The following is a 12,563-nucleotide window of genomic DNA, read 5'->3' as shown; positions in this document are numbered from 1 at the left end:
CCCCAAAAATAGTCATTCTACAGGGGCATTCTGCAAAAGAAAAAACTCCATAGTTTGATGCTGTTTCTAACCTAAAATATATATTTCAAGCTCTATATGGTACCTCTGAGTGACAGTATGTGGGTGCATTCTTGTGCTGCCCTCTGTCTTCATTTCAGTCATGTCCATGAAATAGCACTTTTTCCTCAATAAAAAGTATTACTGTAATACTTGCTGATTGATAGGTCCCATGATTTCTCAGCTTGCTTTAAGGAACACGGTAACTGAATCAAGCCAGCAAAAGCACAAAGTCTGTGAGAAGAAGCACTATTTTAGTGCATTATCTTCACACCCGGCCGGTAACCTTACTGTCCTAAAACTGGCTACCTCTGCATAGAGATGGAGTATAGTTCTGATCACAGCCCCCCATCGATAGGCCTAATAGTTTTTTACTGAGGAAAGCATCATTTTCTATGGTCATGTCACCAGAGCAAGGAAAACATCTTTTGAGGTAATAAAAAATAAACAGCATCCCTTTAAAATCCATTGTCCCAGTAGCTCGGATTCTGTCATCAGAATTTGGATAATACTTATTGAAACCATAAGGCTTTACAATAAATGCAACTTGGCCATATGATGGCAAAAGTCTTCTCTGTAGGTGTTCCCCTTGGACTCTAGCTGCTCTCGGAGGAGGTGGGTGGTGCAGTGGAGGATGACCTCCGTCTGGACACAGACTGCGATCGCTCAGGGCTGTGTTTGTTGTACGGCTGGAGCTGCACCTCCAAGAAGTCCCTGTGCTGCTGGCTGATGACCTGGCTGATGAGTCCTGGCAGGGCTTGCAGGTTCCCCAGCAAAGTCTCCAGCTTGGTCTCCAGCAGGGCGATCCTCTTCTCCATGTCCTCCCCTCTCTCGTTCAGGTCTGAGATCAGGTCATACATGATGTTCTGAGTCTGGAGGAGGAGAGACACTCAGTCATAGTAAGACGGTGAGACCCTTCCAGAGCATGGGGTGTTTTAGGCTAGAAGTTGCAGGCAATTGTAAAATTATTTGTTTTATTTACCTTATTTTGTATATTTTAATAACCTTTATTTACACAGGCAAGTCAGTAAATAAGAACAAATTCTTATTTACAATGGCAATCTGTCCAGAACCATTTGAGGGGCAAATCCTAATTTTGTCACATTTTCACTTAGTCATGGATGTCAAAAGGCTAAGTGAAAGTTTGACTGAAATGGAAGTTATGAGTTGCCCCTTAGTTGAAAAGAACCAGCATGAAATGTATACTTCTTAAAAGGAACAGCTTGTGAATAATTTGATTATCAGTTGCATCATTCTAAGTATCTAATCATGCCACTGTTTCCCACTACAACACTAAACTGTTCCCTGGAGATGTTGATTTTTTTTTCAGATTATTAGTCTGCCCTCTGTGGCAGAACTGAACTCAGTCTGCAGCTATTCTCAGTGCTACAAGACAACAGTCTCTGTCTTTTCAACCATCTTGAAAAAGTGTTAACGCACAGCTGAGTCAATGTAGACATAAATATAATAAAACGTGTCTGGGTACGGGCAATTCAAATTTCACAGATCTCCATCACAACAAACAAAACCTGATGCTGTAGATAAGCCAATAAAATATTAATTGATAACTTGCAGAGAAATTCTGTTGTATACACTTACTAACTTCTGGACCAGGAAGTTGATCTTCTTCCTCTCGACACATGGCATGTTATCAAACAGTGAGATATCCAGTTCCCGGGGGGGCTGGAGATTGGGAGAGGGCTGCTGTGTACTGAGCTAATGTTCACTATGAGAACAATCGCTGCCAGCATGTGGCCAATGCCATCCATCCATCCATCACTTACCTTGTCCTTTCCTCATTTGGGGTAGGAATAATGGGCTGGGTGGCTTGTTTAGAATCACAGCGATCCACCTCGGGCCAAAACAACACTGACAGCTTTTCACCACCCTGGCGCTCCAACTTGGGTGGGCAGATAGGGTTTCACTACGTTGCATCACTACCAGAGCCACTCATCACTTCCTATGATATTTTAAAAGGCAATTTCCACAGATGATCAAGGAATTTAGAATTGACATGGTTAGAGTCTTTACATTTATCTTGGAACTTTATGAAAATAAGGATGGAACTTAGAGGCAATAGCAAAATTATGAGATATAGAACTGCCTAAATTTGAGATTTCCTGGAGGTAACAAGTGAATTTTGGATAGACACAGATGAACTGACTCGTGTTTGCCTCAGTTAATCATGAAAAATTAAACTGCAAATTAATTAAATCTTTATAATACAGCACTAATAAAATAAAACCAGAACTCTTGTCAAGAGTAGACTGGGACTGTAAGTATATTCAGTTAAGGCACAAAAACGCTTGTGTAAGCCTCCTACACGACTGTGCATTGTGGGCTAATTTCAGACTCTGATTAAGCCGACTGGATGCAGGAAATTACCTGTGGGTATACATAGGCCTTTGATGTACTAAAACCCTGTTACTGAAATCCAATACCACAAGTAGCTGGAATTATAATGGCTCCAAACTCAGTCAAAAGACAAGTGTAGAAAATGACAATGAAAATCATAAAGAAAAATAATATCCTGCATTTTCAATAATAAAAGGCTTATTCAAGGTGAGGACAAATGCTGAAAAGGGAGTTTGATTCTCTTAACTGTAGGCCTACTACGGTATTAATATATTCTGACTCAAATGATAGCCTGCTTTATGCTACGCCCCAAATAGAGGTATTTTTTTTTTTTACAACTGTAGGGAAACCACTGCTATGCGAGGGATTTCGCATAGCTTTGCAGAGGCTATGCAGCTTCCAAAGTTATTTTAAGCTCCATTATACAGCTCTATCGATCCACAGGGAGCTCATGTACTGTGATTTGTAATGCTATGCTGCCCTCTGGTGGCGAAAGCCACTTATGACAATGATTAAAGATGACTGTATGAGTCATCTTCTTCCCAAATGTCAACCACCTTTCTAACTCACTGTGAGCCACTTGTTTCATAGCCCTGGGTAACTGTAATATTAACTAGCTAATGTCTTTCGTGGCATGGTAGTATGAAACTGATTTGACCGTGGTAGATATTTTAATGTCAAAGCTCTCCAACTCTCTCCCTTCTATATTTCTGGCTGAATCATCACATCACACTCACAGCATGTTTCCCTTCCCTTAATGTTTTTCTTTGCTGCGTCAGGCTGGCTCTGTGCCAGGTCTTTCCCTAAGGTTTGTCAACTTCTGTTTAGTGCATCAAAGGATAAACACCATAGAGAGATTTGCTGAAACATAGCAATGTGTTAATTACCATCAAGTGGCGGTTTCCCAGACACAGATTAAGATAACTCCTGGACTAAAAAGCTCTTTCAATATTCTCCTTGACCATGCATTTTAATCCAGGACTAGGCTTAATCTCAGTCTGGAAAACCAAACCTTAAGGTATTTGACAAACTGATGACATATAAATTACAGTTTTACTTACCTATCAGGGTGGGGATCCTGATCTCATAAAATAATATGCATACCTTTTATATAATCTTTAAAACCAAGATATTGTAGGTTTCCACTAACAACCAGGGTTGGAAATGCTGGGGAAAATGGGTTCCCCCTCGGAGATCGTTTTGACATGCAGAAATGTGCATCTTTAAATGTTCCTCTATCATTTTGGCATGAACTCAATTCAAGGATTTTACATTGGAGGGTTCCCCATAGTGATTCTTCTCATTTTTCACCCCTTATAATATGCATATCTTCTTATCATCTTTGAAACCAAGATACTGTATGTTTCCATCAACAACAGTCCTGCATCTTCACCGAGTGCCAGTCTGTTTAATGTGCTATCATGCCAACTCCTTGACACTCATTGTCATGCCAATGACAGCAATGGAGTTGGCAAGAGCTCAAACAGATCTGGGACCGGGCTATCCTGCACCCAGTACAAGAAGTGGAAATATATTGTGTCTTATTTTCTTCCAATGACAGTACACAACTGGTTCCTCTTAACATTCATATGAAAAAGTCTGTTTATTTGACACCTGTAGACTTTGTTTGTTTATATGAAAAGGTGTTACTAATTCACCCGATGCGTTGATATCACATGTATCACATGGAATCCTTCAAATCAAAAAGTGGGTTAGATAGAGATCAATCCAAATGCACAACCAAACTTCACAACCAAAATAAACTGGAATATGTGACGTTTGTCAGTCCAGCTTACCTTTGCAAGGTCCACTAGTGAGTTTGCTTGGTCATTCAGCTTGCGTTGCTCCATTTTAACACTTCTCAATCTGAACAGAAGACCATTCAGAACCCAATAAATGTATCTATTTGGTAAAGATGGGTTTAACAGATCTGTGCACACAGAAGGCATACACATAGAGAGCACTCACTCCTAGGACATGCACAGGATGTGTGTAGAAAATGCAGGAATTGGTTTAAGACAGTTTGATTGGTTGAGCTGCATGCAAGTGAAGACCACAGAGTATAGTAGCTGCCAGAGAGGAGAATGTCTATTACTGCAGTAAATCTTCAGCCCCTGAACTCTACAACAAAGTAACATACAAGGGCTCAACTAGGGAGATAACATCGCTTGCAATGGGATTTTGCTGAAATATAGGATTAAAGCAGTGGATATAAACTATAATAATAAAAGCTTCATCCAAACACTTTGAGGTTTCTCCATTTTAGTGAATTATTTAATCCCTCAAAAAGCTGCAGATTGTTCAAGTGACAGTATTTTTCTACTTTGAAAATCAAAACTATGTCAATCAGAGCAATTCCACCTGAAGTGCCATGATAGCCAATCTCTATATAAAAGGGGATACTAATTCATTTCAATTAAAAGTAGTTGAAAAACAAATACAGCATTGTAAAATATAATTAAATGATCCAAAAAAACCAAGATTATATTACTGAGCTTTATGCAGTATACCAGCGCATATCTTTGGACTGTGAGTGTGTTATTGATAAAAGAGAAAATCCATCTGGTATATTATGTAAAATCACCTTAGTTACTGAGTACTGACAGTGATGTGCTGAATTGTTACATAGTGGGAAACTCATCCAGCTGACATAAAGCTTTTCTGTGTTGGTGACGCAGACAGGTTAAAAAATACCCCTCTTCAAGAGCCAGAGTAAAATGTGTAACTTTCTTTAATCCATACAGCTGTCTTAAATAATTCACATTTCCTGTTTAATTAGGGTACTAAGCAAGTGATTTCCACCCACACTAACTGGCACGTCGAAAACAGCAAATGTGCAGTACTCAGGACCACACTCGATCTTTCAAGATACAGGAGAGCTTTTTTTCCCGCAACCACCCGTGCTGCATGCTAAATCAGAATGAGACCAACACACGGGGCAAGCTGGAGGTAGGACTGTAACATAGCCCTTGTGGTCAGCTTTTTCTTTCAGAAACCCAATGCTCTCAGACTAGCTGATGAGATAGGCTTTTGAGTTAGCGGTTCTAATTGGACTGTGTGAATTTGATGTGTACAGCACAGTAGATCAAGGGGAAGAATATGAGGGGTCTGTAGTGACTGCTAGATTAATCTATTCTCATGCAATGGTGCATCATTGTTAGTCATTCCAGTTCATGTGTGGAGCTAGATGACAAGTTAGACCAACAGGGGGCACTACAAGTGCCACTGAAGGATCCTACAGGCAAAAGACGATGCCTCAGCAGCTAGTGACAGGGTAGCCGTATGGTCCAGAAGAAGCACATTCTAAAACGAGTAGCCAATGTTATTGCAAAAACAGCACTTTTATTGTTCAAGTAATCTGGCAAATTGAAAATAAAAAATGTACTAAAGTGTGAAAGACATCAGCATTAAAACGTTTGTGCAGCTGAGATGTTAGACTTGTCAGAATTCTCAATTTCACGGTTGGATGACCAAAGGCTGTCAAATGGTGTTGATGAACAAGGCAGGCAGGAAGCTGGGGTCAGAATATAAAAGCATCCTGCCCCCTCATACTCAATATTCTATGTCCTTCTGTGATTCAATGCTCCTGTGCGGTCCTGAATTTTCAATAGTTTCTTATTTGCTTTGCTATCCATCAGGGGGAAAACAGCCATGCTAAGCTTTTCAACACCCCTTTGAATTCTTTAAAGGAAGAATCTGCTGTTCAAACAATAACAAAGTGTGACCCCTCCACCGTTTCAAAAGCTGAGGGATGGGGTTGGAGAAATGTAACCACTCAAATTCATAGACAGTGCTATGGATTCAAGCACTGACCATCCATGATATCAAAATTATAGTTGAGGCTATACAGTGTTGGCTTCCAATTATATTGTTTGTAAACAATGTTGGGTCGTTCTACCTCAAAGCACAAGAAAGAGGATTTCCACATCCACCAACTCAGATTGTTCTGAAATAGTTTCTGCAGTTAGTAACATATACGATTAGCATTCCAGAAAGACTGTCTTGTTGAAATATAATTTAATGTCTTAAAAAAGCTCATTGTTTGCATCCAAATTGGCCTTTCAATAACTATAGTACCCAACATTAGGACCAAACCTCTTCCTACCAATGAGTATGACACAAGGAATCCCCCCAAAAATCATGCAAATCCCACACCAACAACCAGTATCAGTTCTCTATGTTTGACAAGTAGCATGAAGCTGTGGCTTGGAGTATTACTTTTCCATACTATGTAATGTATTCACTGTTTATGTTTTTGTTCCCTTTTTAGAGAAATTAGTTATTGAAGTTGCTTGCATTATTTACCATAACGTAATAGGAAAGTACTAGGCTTTGACCACTAGATACCACTGTACCTGTTATACCACCACATATCAATTTTGCTGCTCTTGTGTTTATTAAATAGATCACATTTCCTTTGAAACTTTGGGTGGAAAACCTATATACACTGCTCAAAAAAAATAAAGGGAACACAATGTAACTCCAAGTCAATCACACTTCTGTGAAATCAAACTGTCCACTTAGGAAGCAACACTGATTGACAATAAATGTCACATTGCTGTTGTGCAAATGGAATAGACAACAGGTGGAAATTATAGGCAATTAGCAAGACACCCCCAATAAAGGAGTGGTTCTGCAGGTGGTGACCACAGACCACTTCTCAGTTCCTATGCTTCCTGGCTGATGTTTTGGTCACTTTTGAATGCTGGCGGTGCTTTCACTCTAGTGGTAGCATGAGACGGAGTCTACAACCCACACAAGTGGCTCAGGTAGTGCAGCTCATCCAGGATGGCACATCAATGCGAGCTGTGGCAAGGTGGTTTGCTGTGTCTGTCAGCGTAGTGTCCAGAGCATGGAGGCGCTACCAGGAGACAGGCCAATACATCAGGAGACGTGGAGGAGGCCGTAGGAGGGCAACAACCCAGCAGCAGGACCGCTACCTCCGCCTTTGTGCAAGGAGGAGCACTGCCAGAGCCCTTCAAAATGACCTCCAGCAGGCCACAAATGTGCATGTGTCTGCTCAAACGGTCAGAAACAGACTCCATGAGGGTGGTATGAGGGCCCGACGTCCACAGGTGGGGGTTGTGCCCACACAACGTTTGGCATTTGCCAGAGAACACCAAGATTGGCAAATTCGCCACTGGCGCCCTGTGCTCTTCACAGATGAAAGCAGGTTCACACTGAGCACATGTGACAGACGTGACAGTCTGGAGACGCCGTGGAGAACGTTCTGCTGCCTGCAACATCCTCCAGCATGACCGGTTTGGCGGTGGGTCAGTCATGGTGTGGGGTGGCATTTCTTTGGTGGGCCGCACAGCCCTCCATGTGCTTGCCAGAGGTAGCCTGACTGCCATTAGGTACCGAGATGAGATCCTCCAACCCCTTGTGAGACCATATGCTGGTGCGGTTGGCCCTGGGTTCCTCCTAATGCAAGACAATGCTAGACATTTGAACATCTTGGCCATGTTCTGTTATAATCTCCACCCGGCACAGCCAGAAGAGGACTGGCCACCCCACATATGCTCTCTCTAATTCTCTCTTTTTTTCTCTCTCTCGGAGGACCTGAGCCCTAGGACCATGCCCCAGGACTACCTGACATGATGACTCCTTGCTGTCCCCAGTCCATCTGACCGTGCTACTGCTCCAGTTTCAACTGTTCTGCCTTATTATTATACGACCATGCTGGTCCTTTATGAACATTTGAACATCTTGGCCATGTTCTGTTATAATCTCCACCGGCACAGCCAGAAGAGGACTGGCCACCCCACAAGATTGAGTTTAGGCCCGAGGCAGTCCCCTAATCTTTGACTTTGCCACACAAAAGGAGGAAGAAACTGAACAGAATGGAAAGAAATGGCATCACGGAGGGAGTCACCGATCCTAGACTGGTGTGCTCCCATGGTGCTGGTGATTAAGAAAAATGGCAAAGTGAGAACATGCGTAGACTTAAAACGACTCAGTGGAGCAGCCTGGTTCCTCTCTAGGTTTCTTCCTAGGTTTTGGCCTTTCTAGGGAGTTTTTCCTAGCCACCGTGCTTCTACACCTGCATTGCTTGCTGTTTGGGGTTTTAGGCTGGGTTTCTGTACAGCACTTTGAGATATCAGCTGATGTACGAAGGGCTATATAAATAAATTTGATTTGATTTAATTTAGACCTCATGTGGCTGGAGTGTGTCAGCAGTTCCTGCAAGAGGAAGGCATTGATGCTATGGACTGGCCCAACCGTTCCCCAGACCTGAATCCAATTAAGCACATCTGGGACATCATGTCTCGCTCCATCCACCAACGCCACGTTGCACCACAGACTGTCCAGGATTTGGCGGATGCTTTAGTCCAGGTCTGGGATGAGATCCCTCAGGAGACCATTCGCCACTTCATCAGGAGCATGCCCAGGTGTTGTAGGGAGGTCATACAGGCACGTGGAGGCCACACACACTACTGAGGCTTTTTAAGGACATTACATCAAAGTTGGATCAGCCTGTAGTGTGGTTTTCCACTTTAAGTTTGAATGGGACTCCAAATCCAGACCTCCATGAGTTGATCAATTTGATTTCCATTGATCATTTTTGTGTGATTTTGTTGTCAGCACATTCAACTATGTAAAGAAAAAAGTATTTAATAAGAATATTTCATTCATTCAGATCTAGGATGTGTTATTTTAGTGTTCCCTTTATTTTTTTGAGCAGTGTATTTGGTTCATTATGAAAATAAATTGTCTGGTCAACCTCACAAGTCCTCTGAAGCAATTCAGTTTGTCCTTCTCTTTGCAACCTAATGCTTCAACCCAACTCTCCTTGAATAGTCCAACAAGTGGCATCTATCTGAGAGGACTATCTGTATGGCGCAATTCTCATATGAAGACTTTTCCAACAAGCCCAGAACCTTGATGGAGAAATGGGCTAGTGACTAAAATGTTGTGACAATCCTAATAAAATAATACATTGCATGGCAGTCTTATGTTTCTCAATACAATTATCAGGAAACAGCTCTATCTGTATTGGGATTAGTGACATTGCCATTTAACCCAATACCATTACCATTGCAAAACACTATACAGTGTGTGTTTGGGACTGTTACCCGTGAAGACCATTAGAGACCATAACATTGAAGCCATCAGAAATGCTGTAGCCTAATGGTTTGCTTGTTCACAAGGAATGGTCTAACAGTAACGAAGCCAGAATTCTTTCAAAGGGAATAAACCACATACAAAGGGGCCATTTCCTGGACACAGACTAAGCGTAAAAGAAGGATAAACTGCATGGTTTTCATGGAGGACTGGCTTGAATTGTGACTGCAATTTATTTTCATCATAAGCCAAATCTATTGGTTTTCTACCCAAAGTTGCAAAGGAAATGTTGTGATATACAGTATTAATAAACACAAGAGACCAGCAAAATGGATAAAAGGGTGTGGCGGGATAGCAGGAACCACAGCATCTCGTGGTCAAATCCCTATACTTTCATACTACGTTATGTGAAATGATGCAAGTGACTTTAATAACTCATTTCTCTGAACAGAGGAGAAAAACATGACCAAATTCACAATGAATAGATTACATAGTATGCAGAAGCAATACTCCATGCTGCAGAGTGATACTACTTGTCAATCATTGAAAACGGATATTGTACACTGGTCATTGGAGTGGGATTGGCATGGGGTGTGGGGGGTCAATGGGTGGCTTTTGGCATTTTGGGGGGATTCCTCAAGCCTTACACATTAGTAGAAGTTAGGTCCACATCGGATGTTGCGTACTATTATTATTGAAAAGTATATTTTTTTATTGAACCTTTATTTAACAAGGCAAGTCAGTTAAGAACAAATTCTTATTTACAATGACGGCCTACTCCGGCCAAACCTGGAGGATGCTGGGCCAATTGTGCGCCGCCCTATGGCACTCCCAATCCCGTCCGGATGTGATACAGCCTGGATTTGATGCAGTGCCTTAGACCGCTTCGCCACTCTGAATCCTATACATTTAAATGGCCAATTTGGGTGCAATCAATTTGCTTAATTGCTCTGCAATCAAATTACATTTCAACAAGATAGTGTTTCAGGAATGCTAATCTTACCTGTTTCTAACTACAGAAACGATTTCAAGAACAATCTGAGATGGTGGGTATCATGGCTTGCTGAAATGACATGGTGCAAATCTGTAGCAAAACAAGCTTATATTTTGGGTTCTAATGGGGTACTACAATTAATTTATCAATCCCTCATGGGATTAGTTGATGTTCTTCAAGAATCAATGGGAATATTTAGTTCATTTAAAAGTTAAAAAAATGGATGTAGCAATCACAGATGGCCCCTTTAAGGCAATATCAACTGTTCTGCACCATATATTTTTTTGCGGTTGCTATCTTTGTCTTGACTTGTTTACCTCGCTGTAGGAAGACTGATGCTAATTAGTCTTCAGTGTGATGGGCAGGCCGTTCTGCTGCCTGACTCTGCCCTTCCTGTCTTACTACTGGGATTTGTGCTGAGGAGGAGAGAGTCTCACGCTGTGTCAGTTACAGCACAGAGACTCTAAAGCAGGAGGAGTTCTCGGAGGCTTACCCCGACCTTTGCCTCTCAGGTCGTGTCCCTCTTTCACACCCCCACTGAGTCACCAAGCTACCGGACACATGCTGCTTCCTGTCCCGCTTCCTCCTGTACCCCTACCTTCCTCCCTGCCTCTAAGAGTGCAAGGGTGGTGTCATTATAAAGAGGACGATCTGTGTGCCTGCGAAAAAATCCTCTCATCTTCTCCAACATATTGGAAGACATCTGGTTGTGTACATGCATCATGCTAGTTGTAGGCAAATGCATCACACCACTAAGGGTGTTACGAGCCATTACGCTAGACTAATGAGTGTGGATAGCTCAGTGCAGCTATGCATGTCAAATGCGTCTTCCTAAAATCGGTGAATTCTGCTGGTAGTCATAATGGCCAGTCTTTATTGCTACCAGTCATCCAAGAGAAAAATGGAGGAAATGCAAATGTTACAGGCGTCACAATGGTTTCACAAGCCGAAAGATGACCCCTAGCCCTGGTTAATGTAGCTAAGGCAGATTGATGGGGGAGTATGCATTAACCTGGACAGATGTGTTCTATTCTGTAGTTATTACAGCAAGCCTCTCCTCTCCTCAAGCACCAGCGGTCATCCTTCGGTTCATGAAAGCACAGATTATTGGAGTTTTAATCAGTGGATTTCTGATTAAAGATCAAATTCTCATCACATTCATGCAACAATGGAAAGAAAAACACCTTCCATCACCGATAATTGAAATTCATCAAGGGAAAGTGACATGGGAACATTAGCAGTGTATGTGTCTTCTCATTAATGAGGTGCAGAGGGAAGGGGTTGGCATTGATGCTTAATTGGCAGACGTGTAATGCTTTGATAGATAAAAAGTAGGGCAGAATTGATCAAGAGGTCTTTGCTTTCTCTAAAGAGACCATGCTGGGTTTCTGTAGGCTAGTGCGTCATATTAACTTATTTTGGCCTTATCATCATGCTGTTCAGCTAATGATCTAAAAGCGAAATTAAAATCTTAACGGTGTTGTAACTGGCTATATAAATTGAAATATAGCGTTACAGACAAATGTACATTATGTGACATCTAATCAGTCATTGCTCGATGGGAAATCAAAATGTGTAGCTGTGGTATGAATTTCACTTATCAACTGAGGGAGTGACATTTTTAGTCACATCATTGAGTCAAAAAGACAAGCTCTCATTTGCATGCACACACCATATCTGTAGCTACATGTTAGGCGAAGACTTACTTTCGAGCTCTATTGCATTGTGTCGACACAAATAGGAAAAAAAGGAAACATAAAATAGACAAAATAATTATTACAATATCAGATAAATGTGTCCAGATGGCAGGATCAGTCTCCTGCTCAGGCCTGGGTACTGCAACCCCAATCCCACTGCTGCCATTTTGAATAACAACAACACATACAAATCACAACACTAACATCAACTTAATACCATCATCACTATCACCATCAGCAGCACCTCATAGCTATGCCTCACCTCAGGCCATCACAGATGGAATCATCGGGTTTAAAACTTCAATTGTCCTGTCACATTATTCTGGTCCGGCCCCTGCTAGCTACTCCCTGAGGTCCTGTCCTAATCCTCCCCTCCAGCCGGCCAAGTTTATCAG

At 41.8% G+C, this 12,563-nt stretch overlaps 1 protein-coding gene across 2 annotated transcripts in view; it reads right to left on the bottom strand.

Moving 5' to 3' along the window:
- Positions 1–653: 653 nt before the first annotated feature.
- The window catches only part of LOC112231081 (small conductance calcium-activated potassium channel protein 2-like), a 42,483-nt gene continuing 30,573 nt past the window's right edge, over positions 654–12,563 (bottom strand). The window contains exons 7-9 of one of the 2 annotated variants that reach the window (XM_024397614.2): positions 12,178–12,186; positions 4,209–4,278; positions 654–929 (exon numbers count right to left, since the gene is read on the bottom strand). In XM_024397614.2, coding sequence (XP_024253382.2) covers positions 654–929; positions 4,209–4,278; positions 12,178–12,186 — 355 coding nt within the window. The remainder of the gene's footprint in view (positions 930–4,208; positions 4,279–12,177; positions 12,187–12,563) is intronic. The other variant, XM_024397615.2, reaches the window with a different exon arrangement.

This window comes from Oncorhynchus tshawytscha, linkage group LG33 (assembly GCF_018296145.1).
Source record: "Oncorhynchus tshawytscha isolate Ot180627B linkage group LG33, Otsh_v2.0, whole genome shotgun sequence".
Lineage (NCBI taxonomy): Eukaryota > Metazoa > Chordata > Actinopteri > Salmoniformes > Salmonidae > Oncorhynchus > Oncorhynchus tshawytscha.
The sequence above is the reverse complement of the archived record's forward strand: the minus strand, read 5'-3'. Positions and strand labels throughout refer to the sequence as shown.